This window comes from Geospiza fortis, unplaced genomic scaffold, assembly GCF_000277835.1.
Source record: "Geospiza fortis unplaced genomic scaffold, GeoFor_1.0 scaffold16, whole genome shotgun sequence".
In the NCBI taxonomy this organism is placed as follows: domain Eukaryota; kingdom Metazoa; phylum Chordata; class Aves; order Passeriformes; family Thraupidae; genus Geospiza; species Geospiza fortis.
The window spans coordinates 3,881,903-3,895,032 of NW_005054302.1; the positions used below are offsets into that span (position 1 = coordinate 3,881,903).

General features: G+C 36.0%; 1 protein-coding gene across 1 annotated transcript in view; it reads left to right on the top strand.

Annotated features, from left to right (window-relative positions):
• Nucleotides 1-13,130, top strand: part of PSPC1 (paraspeckle component 1) — a 35,402-nt gene that overhangs the window by 2,227 nt on the left and 20,045 nt on the right. The window contains 5 exon segments of the mRNA XM_031065998.1: nucleotides 1-75; nucleotides 2,628-2,727; nucleotides 3,716-3,899; nucleotides 7,858-7,942; nucleotides 8,832-8,940. The exon segment at nucleotides 1-75 is cut by the window's left edge and continues 224 nt beyond it. Of these exon segments, the coding sequence (XP_030921858.1) occupies nucleotides 1-75; nucleotides 2,628-2,727; nucleotides 3,716-3,899; nucleotides 7,858-7,942; nucleotides 8,832-8,940 (553 nt within the window).

The following is a 13,130-nucleotide window of genomic DNA, read 5'->3' on the forward strand; positions in this document are numbered from 1 at the left end:
TGTAGAGTTTGCAGCAAAACCTCCAGCACGGAAAGCTCTAGAAAGATGCAATGATGGGGCATTCTTGCTTACTACGTAAGTTCACGGGTTTTTGTTTGAAGCTGAGAGTATATCTTCCTGATGTGAGCAAAAATTGCATTCATGGTATTCCCTAGTTCTTATTTTGTTTTCAAATTCTGAAAGCCACGAGGTTAGAAATTTAAGTGTTTTGCATGAATACCACAAATACTCTTGATTTTTTTTTAAAGAAAACCATCTTTCTCTGCTTACTGTTTATAAGATTTCTTATTACCATATGAGACTCTGAGAGCAAAATTTTCATTTCTTTCTTGTTCATATGTAATGCTACTTTTCCTTCTCTATATAATAAGGCATTTTCTGTTGAGACTTTATTTGCATTGGTTGCACTCTTCCTGATCCCAGTAACAGTGACAAAATAATATTCCTTTGTTTCTTAACAAACCAGTGCATGACATTGCCAATATTTCTGTAGACTAAAGAAAGTGTTTATACCCCAAAAATTGTCTGTGGCTTGTAAGGCGAGGATTTTCTCGCTGTTTTAAAATGAAGGCTGAGATTCTGAAGAGGTTGATATATGTACTAGTGATGTTTGGAAAACAGTCTATTTCAAGGACAAGCAAGCTTGCAAATAGCAGCACTTCTCTTGCATCTCCTATTTCTGTACTTGCCAAAGAGAGTTGTTAATTGCTGCACTTTACATAGTCACAAGTGACATTTTCAAATGCTTTCTTAAAAACGGTGTGAAATGATACATATTTATGATTTCTTTTTATTTCTGTGATTCTCATTGGGAAAATAAGGCTGTGGTTTCACAGCATGAAAACTTGCTGCCGTTAAATTTGGCTTGGAGTTCTTTTCCTGCCCTGGCTGTGCTACTTTTGAACTGCATGACACTTCCGTAAGCCACTTGTGCTTGCTAAAACAACAGAAAAGCATTCATTTGTGTGGGGGTCCATTGCAGTCTGCTCAAGCACAGGAAGGTGCTTGCTGATGTCAGGTCCTGCAGAGAATAAGGCAGGGGAAAATGTTGCCAGGAGGAGTTGGCAGGTGAGTAAGGGGTCTGGGACTCCCAAATCTTGTGTGCTGCTGAACCGATTTGATGGTTCCATAGTAAATTTAATCTGAATACATCTTTACTCTTACTGGCAGGTGCCAGCAATTTCTTCTTGTTCCCTGGGTTTTCTTGGCATTAGTAACTGAATGGAAGTGTGGTGAGCCAATCAATGGAAGTAATGTAGTTCAGTGTTACATTAGTGCTATTCTTGGCATGAGAGATGTGGCAGGGAAAAAGAAGCTGGGATATGAGGGGAGGGTATTCTTGTTTTGCCAGCTGGATAGATCAGTTGGATTGAAATGACCATCTAACCGTGTCCTGAGTGAATAAAAAGCGCTTGATCGTTTTCTTGCTTAGGTGACATGTTCCCTAATGCACAGTTGCAAAGATAACTAGCATGAACCTAAAATGCTGCTAATCTACTTTGATGTTTTCCTTCAGAGTCTAAAGTTTTGCCTTTTTTAAATGAAAACTCTGCCTAATCAGAACATGTTTCAGTTCCTGTTTAAATGTATCAAAACTAGACATTCAAAACATTATTGTTTTAACATTGTTTTTTTATATCATAACATGTTAGCGCCGCAGTTCAGTTGCATTTAAATAGCAGAGCGGTCAGCAATTGCCATGCAGATGGCATCAGAAAAAACAGTTGTTGAGTTGTGGTCTTTGATTCTGGACTTCATTTTTAATGTGAACTTGATGCACAGAGTAAAATATATTGGGGGTTATTGGTTTTGTTTGGTGTTTGTTTTTTGGGTTTTTTTTGGTTTTTTTTGCCTGGTTAGGGACTGGGGCAGTAGGGGAAGATCTGCAAAGTGAAATAAAGGCATGGAACGCAATAAACGAGTGCTGATGTTTTGAAAATCATGTCTCTAGTGCTCTGTGTTTTGTAAACTCTGCTTCCAAGACTGATGGAAAGAGCTTTTTACACAGTTCAGAGTTTTTACATTGCTCTCCTTGGCTCACACTTGCCAACATATGAAGGAAGCCATTTTCAGCTTTTCAGTCAGGATTCTAATTTGTGAGTGTGTGGTTGTTCAAAGAATGGATTTTAAATAACTTAACTGGAAATGTTTTTTAATTATTGCTGTAATAGTAGCACCAAATTATCAAGCTGTTTTCAGTTCTAGAGTAACTTGCAGAACGAAGTTGTAGAAGTCAGTAGAAATACGAATAGGTTGTGCTGCTCTGTTTTGGGTTTGTTGCTTTCCCAGAACGATCATGGCCTCTGTGGTGCCTCACTGATAAAAACAGAAAGGTAGTTCCTTCCTAAATATGTTGTAATTATTGGTAGATGGTTTTGGTATTTTAAAAAAGCAAACAGAACTGTGTCAAGTAAGTTGTGATTTCTAGGCAGAATAGCTGGATTTGGACATAAAAACAATTCTTTTCTGAAGGTAATTTTTAAGATTGGGATTCATTGGAATTCTGTGATTTAAGACAAGACGCAGGAATTACATGTTACTTTTCTGAAGTGTTTCTTCAAAATGCTAAAATAAGTTATAACTGCTTCTTTAATGATTCAGTTATTAAATTGAAAATGTTTTTCCAGAACACCTCGACCTGTTGTTGTAGAACCAATGGAGCAATTTGATGATGAGGATGGACTCCCTGAGAAGCTAATGCAAAAAACACAACAGTACCACAAGTAAGTTGTGGTTAGCCTTTTTTTATAAAACATTATTTGCATACTTAGCTTTGTAAATATACACTGATTTTTACTTTTGAATTTGTGTAGTAGGAAGTAGTGCTTTTGTATGTTGTGCTGTTTTGTGTCAAAGGATTAAATAGGACCTTCCCGAATTTCCTAATCATGGTAAAATTCAGACTTGGCTTGTTAGTTTAACATTCTCTGCATTTAGTGTAGTAGAGAGATTCTTGGCTTACACTGCAGTCAGTAGGAGCTTGTTGCCAGCAAACTATAGTCTTTTATGGATTAGAGGTGTGGTCTAATCCTACAGAGATTTTGGATACCCACAGATCTTTATGTTCTCTGAATAGCCCCTGAACTTTTGCAGCCTCCCTGGCATGTAAATCTTTGCAGCTTCCACAGCTGAGGTAAAACTTTGAGCATGACATGAGAAAGTGAATCTCAGTAATGAGATAGAAGTCCCCTAATCTGAAAATACTGATTTTTAATATTGTAATTTGCCACTTATGTTGCTTGAATCTAAAATGTTGGTTTTGAGACTGTAGACTACCACTTCTTAAAAATTTTTCACTGTTAGGTACAATATTAGTGTTAGAATGGGAAATGTGGGCTCATTTTAATGGTTACAGATTCTGGCTAATATTCTGGGCTGTCTAGTAAGCATTGATATTTATCTAAATAACTGGTTTAGTGGATTGACTGCTTGATTTAGAAGGCTGAACACTGTTAATCTAGTGTTGCAGCTTAGTATTTTGTATTGATGTCAATACAAATTTTTATCGTAATCTTTATTTGGGCAATTTTTGGAAAAGTGTCCTTTTACTTATCTTAATGTCTGATTTAAGCTTTGTCTGGTTTAGAATGTAGTCATCTGACAGGTTGATAAAAAGTGAGATCTACACTTGAAGTGGTTGTGTATATGTTCTGTGGCTGTTACAGTTGTTGATCTAAATCTGTCCTGTACATTTTTACTGCAAAATTTTTATTAGGGAAAACGTTTTGCTCAGCCTGGAACATTTGAGTTTGAGTATGCGTCACGGTGGAAGGCTCTTGATGAGATGGAAAAGCAGCAGCGTGAACAGGTTGACAGGAACATTAGAGAAGCCAAAGAGAAACTTGAGGCAGAAATGGAAGCAGCTAGACATGAGCATCAGCTAATGCTGATGAGGCAAGGTAAAACCGGGTTATCTACAAGTATTGAATTTATTTTGTCACAGATTTTTTTTTTGTGTAGGCTATTGAGCTGTATACTTGGACCTTTTGCTGGTCACCGTTTAATTAACTGCATTTAACTGAGAAAAAGGAAGGAATAATTCTCTGTGCACATATTCCTTGATGATTTGCAGAAATTAATTAAGAATCTAATAAAGAGGTGATTGTCTGTTTTCTTCACTTCCTAAATTTATCTTTAGTAAAAAGTTTACTTAGCCTGTTTTTCCTGGACAGGCACATGTGCTCCCAGTGTGGAACCATGCTGTTTTTATAAGGTCTTGTGCAGAGCAGAAGGTCTTATGCAGAAGATAATAACATAAAAGCTTACCTATATAATAACATGAAAAGCATAAGGTCTTATACAGAGTGTAATAACATAGAAAACTGTTTTGAAATGCCAGATAGTTGCTGCAGCACCTGAAATGACAACTGTTTCTTGGTTTATTTTCCAAGAAAATCTGTTGAAGCATTGTGTTCCCTTGTAAGCACAGGTGTATATTAGAGGTGAGGAATGTGCATGTTAACATGATCCAAGAACGCTGCTGACAATACACAGTGCAGCCCTCCCTTGGCAGCTGGACACATATTGTAATTCTGTGTGTATGCGTGACTGAGATTTGTAAAGATGGTTCAGTGCTTAAGTTACAGGTTGGATAAATCTACTGTTGACTTATCTAATTGTTAATGTTTAACAGTGCTAATAGTCCAGTTCCAGAACTCACGCTCTTTAATTTCCTTTGAATTTAATCACCTGTTGCCTGGATTTGAGGGCAAGATTAGAGATTACTTTGTCTGAAATTCATGCCTTAATTATGTGTTAAACTGAGACAAGATTACACTGGCCTCTTCATTAAGATAGAAAAAATGGTAAAACATGGGAAAACATCTTCGGTGTGTTTTTGCATATTAGGGTTTCTTTTAAGGACAATATGCAGGAGAAGGTATTCTGCTTTTTGAATATTTGTTAAATGCCAGTTTTATATTAAAAAGAAAGAATAATTCCTTCTATTAGAGAGCCACTAAAACATGAAAGCATGTGGTACTACTGTTCCAGTGAGAAAATATGTTTCTTTTAGTGTAGGAGGAGGGCTTTTCCCCCCTCACAGTTTGGTTAGCAGAGTACCTCTTTGGTACCATATAACTCAGAATTTTGTTAGATAATTAGGTTTCTTCTTAATTACCTGCTGACACTTAATTTTTAGAACTGTAGAGATTAGTAAGTATTCCCTCTGTTTTAATCTTGTCAATTCTTCAGCTTCAGTATGCATGAAAATAAGGTGGTTTTTTCACTTGCATTTTATTTTCAAAGAGATCTTCCTCTTGTTGCTCTGAACAGTGTGGGTCTAAGTTCATGCCATGCCAAGAATATTGATTACATCAATTGCATGACAGGATTGTAATCCTGTGATTGCATCACTGTCACTCTTGTGCCGAGAATGACACAGGAACAGGCAGGAGGCAGTATTGTAGAAAGAGCAAAAGAAGGCTTTATTCAAGAGAACTGCGTGGTTTATATAGAGTGATAGGATGCATTCTATTTGATTGGCTAACTAACAAAAGCACCTTTCTCATACTCTGTCCTTGAGAAGAACAGAAAGACGAAGTAGAAAAACACCACCTGCAGATTGTTTATACTTAACAAGTTATCACATCCTTACAACTCCCTGAAAGTTCTCACAAACTGCTGTGAGAAATGCTTGCCATTTCTCTCTCTGTCCCATGCCATCCGCACATCACAGGATTGTGTAGAAAGATGCAATGAAGTTTCTAAGGCACCAGAACCTAGAATCAATAGTTTTGTATCCCTGGTGCATGAAGTCAAATTTAAAAATGTATTGAAGTCAGTATGAAATATGAAATCAAATAGAAAATGTCATGTTTTAGTTGCATAAGGGTTAAAAAGAAGACAGGAAGGATGAGCTTACTGGTCCATATACTCTAGCAGGTGAAGGTTGTGTTCAAACTGCTCCACAAGAGCTAGTAGGACTGGAGCTCTAGAACATGTTGGTTTGAGTACTCAGGTTTTTTTGGTGTGGTATTAAATCTGAAGGTAGATTTAACTCTTTTGATACGTGTAATTTTTCACTTTGAAGTGTCATATTTTGACAGACTGAGTCAGAAGTAATTTGTAAAGCAGAATACGTGTTTCCATGTGTAAGTAAATTGCATGGTGTTTCTGACCTATGTACTGGTGGTATGCATCAAACATTTGTAAATATTTTCTCATAATGATGGTTAAATAGATTATGAAAATACTGGAAAATGTGACTGAATTTAACCAGAACCTTAATTTTTGTATCAATTATATGGAAGCTTGGCATTTATTTTCCATCTTTAATAAAATCAGCAGCTAAAATGGCTTAAAAGTCTTTGTGGAGTTGATATTCCAGCTTGTAGGATTAACTTCTGAGGTGAGAGAACCATCTTCACCTTCTGCTGTCTGCTATGTTAGAAGGTTGAGGGTAAAACAAAGCCCTTGTCCTTTTATAAGCACAAGAAAGTGCAGAGGCTAATAATAATGCTCTCTGATTGTTTTCTTTTTTTCCTACAGCTGCTTTAGTGCAGATTTTTTTTCTGCTCACAGAAGGGCCTGTCAATCAAGAATCACCATCATTACAGCTCCTTTACTATGAATGGCTCTTGTGCAGAGTTTGAACCTCTATATCTGTGTTTTCATCCCGCTTAGTAAGGCTTTCTGCCAAGATTTGGCAGTTGTCAAATGACACTGAATCATAATTTGCTATGTTGAACTTTTAACATACTAACAATTTCAGGAAAGGCAATAAACTATGCTTTGGAGAAAAATTAGGAGAACAATGAGAAAAGTAGAGTGCTGCACCTTAAGAGCAGTAAATGATAGTGGTAGTGAGAAAGTAGGAAATCCTGGTCCTGTGTGCACAAGAAATAGGGACTGCTGTATAAATTTGGAAGAACAAAGAGCTAAAAAGGAAACATATTTTCCCGTAGTGGACAGTGTTGTGTACAAGTTTGAGAAAACCTATTTGCGTAACTAAAACGATATTTTAATTAGTATAGTGAAGAAATGCGTAGAGAAAATGTGCAAAACAGTTGAACTAAAGCATGAAAGGCATGTAATGGATACTATGAGAAAATGTTACTTGTGGTTTCTATAAATAGTATCATGTGGCCAATATCCTATGTAGTTAAAAAAAAAACAACCCTGCTTTCTAACAAATGGTAAAATTATTGTTTATTGAAGAAAGCATAGATTTCCAGGCAGAAATCAATAATGTAACTGGTCAGCAAAAGTAATTACTGTGAGTTGTGCCCTGCTTTTTATGGACATTTTAAGTGCTTCATAGGAGGCTATGGTTGGGCCCTTTTTGTGGGGTTAAACTACTAGTCATTTGTAAGTTGCAGTAAGCAGAGTCATGATAGGTCTTCATGGAGGTTCAGACTTCCTTCGTGCACCTAAAGTTCATATGACTTCTCTTGCTCTGATGTGTGCCATGCAGGGGTCTGCAGTAGGTAGTGGAGAGTATAAAAGTCCATAAATATTGTAGTGGTTTTCTTAGTAGTGTGACTTTAGCAGTATAAAACGTTGTGAGAAAATTGATGCCCTGTCCTAGATGTAAAACCAGGATGTGATTTAAGGGATTAAGAGAGGTTTTTTTCCTTTTCTTTGAGAACTTAAAAACTTCTGTTTCCATAACCTGGAAAGCCCCCCTGCTCTGGGGGCTTTGCCTATTTTGTACTTTTCTATATTTGTAAGCCACGGATCCAGTGTTTTTTTCAAGTACTAGACTTAGCTTTATGGAAAGAGATGAGTTAAATGCTTTGAAAATTTGGTTTAAAACCTTGAATGTTAGAACTGTTATCTGACAGTAATAACAAATTTTGTGTTGCCATATGATTGATTGACAGCTTTTATATTTAAATGCACTTTTAATCCTGTTAGATCTCATGCGTCGTCAGGAAGAATTGAGGCGCTTGGAAGAACTTCGAAACCAAGAACTTCAAAAACGCAAGCAGATACAGCTGAGGTATTTTGTCTTCTACTGTGCACAAGTGTGGCGTGCAGCCACTGTAGGCCTGCATGAATTTAGATATGTTAGCTAAACTGGCTTCTCAAAAGCATAATGTGTGATGTTTCTGAAAATATAATGCAATATAAAAGATTATTTTACAGTGTTGCTTGATTTTTTTCACTTATTTCAGCTCCGCTAATTTTGTTGTAAATTTCTGACATGTCTAAATAGCATAGAAATGTCAGCCTATTTTTTGTTTCATATTTATTTTAACATGACCATAGCAATGCTGTAATAGGAACATGCTTCTAAATTTTATGGGCAGGTGGTCTGCATGTAGAATCATAGCATTGCAATCTTATAGTCTGACATGGGATTTTGGAAGTTTTTTCGCTTGATATTCTAGTATGTTGAAAACAATTTTTCTTTTAGGATTTGATTCGTGCAAATAATTGTTTTAATGCCTCTTCTAAAGTTTAAGAAAATAGACGTAGTGTCATCATATTGATTTATACTTTTTGTTAAATATCACAATAAATGTCAATAAGATAAAAAGAACACATCTCAGAATTAAAAATTGTGTCTTTTGGTACTGTTGAAATGTTTTAATCCATAGTGGCTTCTTAAAAACTGGAATATTTTAACCTGTTTACTGATACAAAGCTGGAAGGGTAGGTGTAGAATATATTAGTATTGAAATTACTTCTATTCCAGTTAAAAAAAAAAAACAACCAAAACTTCAAAACTACTCAAACTCATTAAGTTGAGTAGATGAGTGCCTTGCACTATGTAAAAAATAAATAATAGCCAGTTTTGTTTATATGCTTGTTCTTACCCCTGAGGCTGAGTGCAAGCCTAAACAGGTCAAGAGACTAAGCTGACATAATTTTGAAAAATACCCTAGACATGAAGAAGAGCACAGACGTCGGGAAGAAGAGATGCTACGCCAGAGGGAACAGGAGGAATTACGACGACAGCAGGAGGGAGGATTTAAGCCAAATTTCATGGACAATGTAAGTACAGTTCTGTGGTGAAAATCGAAACTGCAAAAGAGTTTCTTCATTACATTATTTTTGTACTAGTTACTGAACTGCTGTCTTCTTGTTGGCTGTTTTCAATTCAGTATTTCACTGTTTCCCTGAGCGAATTGCTACATATTCAATAGGGTAGTTACTCTTTTGTATGATGACATCACTCTTATTTTTCCAACAAGCTACTGATGTAACACTTCCATCAAGTGAAGGTGTTCAGATACTGATTTTTTTTACTTGGGAATTGAAATGTTTCAGTAAAATAGTTTTTTTAAGTGGCAGGTGATAGGAATCACCCATCCTGATGTGCCCTACTCTGCCTGAAGGTTTTAATTTTAAACCGTCAGTGCTGCTAAGCTTGTTTGAATTTCTGGTTTTGGTTTATGCTTAACTTAATAAGAAAGTTTTCAGAAACAAAAAGGGCAATATTAATTTCATCTGGAGCCTAAAATCACTCTCCCTTTTGACCCTGTGTAAAACTAGATGAGGAGAACATCCAAATCATTACTAAAGGAGACTGAAAGATAATAACGGTGTGGGAAAATTTGTCCTCGCTATAATCTGTACATTATTTATATTAGTAATTTAGGTATGCTCTGCCTCTGAAGACTCATCCTGCAGGACTAACAAAATGGTGCTGTCAGAGGAGTCAGATTCTAAATTTTTTTGGTCAAAGGGTATGACTTTTTTTCTACCAACCGCATCAGTTCAGTGAATGCAAACTGTGTTACAAATGTTTTAGTTTCTCTTGAGTAGGATGCCGTCTGGTATAACAGCTATTCCTAGTGAGGAAGTAATGAATAAGCAATTCACACAATGCTCTTTTACATTATTAAAACAACTGTAGTTTGCAGGAGGGGATTTTGCTCTCTTCACAGATGCAACTTCATACATCAATGAGAAATGAACTGCTGGTTTCTCAGCTGTTCATTTACTTCCTATGGAAGAAAAACCTGGTTTATATTCTATACCATGAAATTTTCTGTAGGGTTGCGAAGAATTTGTTATGTATGTTCTGAGACATCCTGAGAGATGTTAGAAAATAAATTATTTCCTCTTGTCAGCGGGACATTTTCCCCCTTGTCTGCCCCTTAGTGTTCTTAGCAAAGATGGGGAGGAAGCAAAATAGTTCCTTTGATTTTATTAACAGATGTGATTTGTTTTTGCTCACTGTGTTTTGAGGGACTTCTATCGAAAAGTAGATGGTAATTTATTTCCATATGTTCTCACTGTAAAAGAAAACTGCTTTCAGCACATCTTTTCTTAAGGAAATGAAGACCAGGGATTCAGAACTCATACTGTCCTTTAGTGTTTTCCAAATATTATTAAACATAATTGGGGAAATAGCATGTTACAGTCGTCTCAATTAATTTAGAAATAGCACTTACTGATGACTTCTGTAGTGCCAAATGTGAAATTTCATCTTTCTAATACCCTAATGTAGCATCTTTTGGGGTTGCCTGACTTTCTGACCCTGTAAGCTATTTGTCAAAACATCCTGGCTCCTCTGTGAGACCCGGGCTTCTTGCTGCAGAGAGCTGCAGTAATAGCAAGCTGGGGAGCCAACCCACAGCCCTGGGATGGCAGTAGCTCCCTCGGATTCCATTGCTTTTAGGAAGTTGTGGCCTGTATTCTGCAGCTTGGAGCAGGGAAAGCTAGATAATGTTGGCCACCACAGCCTTTACTGCTTTATCCTTACATCTGTCTTGAGACAGGAGTATTTAGTCTCTGTGCTTAAATTGCTTACCACAGTTTGTCCATCCTTGTTGCTTATCTACATTTTTAAATTCCAAACCCTACATGAATAGAAACTGTTGAAGTTGTTGTGCTGGGCTTGGCAAAAATGTAGGATAAAATAGAAGAAGAGTGAATCAAATGGAAACCACTTCAGTCACTATGCATAATTTTAATGGCTTTTATACATCAAATTTTTTGGAGGCGAAAGGTGGAAGAGTGCTTTGGAAGAGTGTAGCTTTCCCACTCTCATGCATTACTGAAATGGTGTGTTCATCTGGACCTGATTAATACACTGCAAGAATATAGAGATGTAGTTTTGCAGTAACAGCCCTACTAAAAGCTTTTAAACTTAAATATGAAAGACTATAGAGTACAGGTGTTGTTTTTAAATCATCATATGAAATTGAAGTGGCATATACAATGATACATGAAAAAATGTATTCTCAAGATCAGTCTTTAGTATTCTGGTTATGTCTTAGGTTTTACTTCTAATGCTCTTTAAACTTTAAAAGAGGAAAAATTGAAACAAAATAGTGAGTGATGTGTTTACTTTCTTTAGCAACAGTTTCTAATCAGGGCAGCTGTGTGACTAAGCATTTTGTAGATGTATTTAGATAACTGTAGTTATATAGTGTGAATGGGAATTGAAAAAGCCTTTGCATTTTGCAGCAGAGAAAAACTGTAAGTCTTTTCTGGAGATTGGAAAATGACACATGAAATCTGATTTCAACTTAGAATTTATTACGCAACTAATACTTGTTTACTGTGAACAGATTCCGTCTTGCACTTAGTTCTACTCTCAGATTACTACTGTACGTGTACTGAGAAAGTTATTCTCTATTTTCAGAGATTACAAGTTGACTCTTGGTGAGAATTGCATTTTTTGATACTGTTGGATAGTTTTTTACCATATCAAGTCTTGATAAACTCTTCTGACATAATACTTACAACATATTAAAGTCTTCTGCCAACAATGTCTTTAGCAGGACAATAATAATTGTTTCTAATCATTGTTTTTGTTTCTTAAAAGCTTTGAAAAGTAAGCTTCCTTCACTTACATCCTATCACTTTTTACTGGTCACTCTAAAACAGGAAGATAAATGGTAAGTGCAATGGCAACCAGAATTGGACCCTCTCATGTAAGGCTGCAGTATTAGGCTTTTCTGTTGAAAGTTTCTGTCTGTGTCTTTTCCCTAACTCATTAAACTTGGATTTTTTGAAATTATATTTGTAATCAAGTTTTAATGCAGCTAGCAGTTTCTTGATTTTATTACAGATGATAAAAATATTATCTGTGAGAGGATTTATTTTCCTGAAGCATTCTTGTTGCTGGTGATGATGAACATTAGAAATTTGATTGCATTGATTGTTAATCTAATGGGCAGCCTGGTGATGCCTAAACAATTTATTAATCTATTTGTGTGATCTCTACTAGATAAATTATGAATGAATACTTTCATATCAGTTAGGGTTTTTCCCTGCCTTTCTACAAGTCAGTTAGTTGAAATGTGCTGTTACAGCTCAACAATTTATATGCATTCTGATTTCACAGTAGCTTAATTGGGAAACTAATTTTCCAGTAGTTGTTTGCTAATTTTTATTTTGCATACATTCTTCTGGCTGAAAGAGGAACTTGATGATGGTGATTTATTTTGCAACAGCACAAAAATTTTTTAAATAGAAAATACTTCTGAGTGCCAGTAATACATTAATTACTCAAATATGCAATGGTTATTATCCAGTTATGGATGGTTTGCTTTGATTTACATTGTTGAATCTGAATCAGAGGGGTTCTACAAAATAATTCCTGTTCCAAGACCTGCTTTTGTTTGTGTCACCAACTTAGTGTTTTGGATTTAGTGGGTTAAAATAGTTTCTATGTGTCTAAAACAGAGACCAAAAATATGTCAGAGTTGTAGTCCTGGTTTTATGTGGACAGATTTACTTCTGTAGTAACACTGTGAAATAGTGTTGGGTGGGTATTGTACTTAGTGAAACAATAGCTGCAATACCAGCCTTAGACTTACCTCTCTTCTTACTGGCAGTTTAAAGAGGAAATTGAGATTTTTGGACATCCTTGCCTGCTTCCCTCCAAAGAAAACCCCTTTTTGAATGTGTAAGGGACTGTTTCCTGAGAATTCATCAGTTTCAATTTCTGAATGCTTGCTGCTTTTTTCATGTAAGACTTCGTATATTAAATAGTTTTCTTTTGAACCCCATAGTCTTTTCAGGAATTATTTCTCGATGTTGTTTTGCTTTCCTTTAGTTTTTCTTGCAGAAGCACTGCTCTCAAGTATGGTGAGAGCATAAAGTGTCAGCTGCTAAAGCAGTGGAGATGCTTCAACAGCAGGGATTGTAGTGGACTTAGATCAAAAGCTCTAAGACAGATGAGAGCAAGAAGGTAAAAAGGTACATTGCAAAACAGCAATGATGTT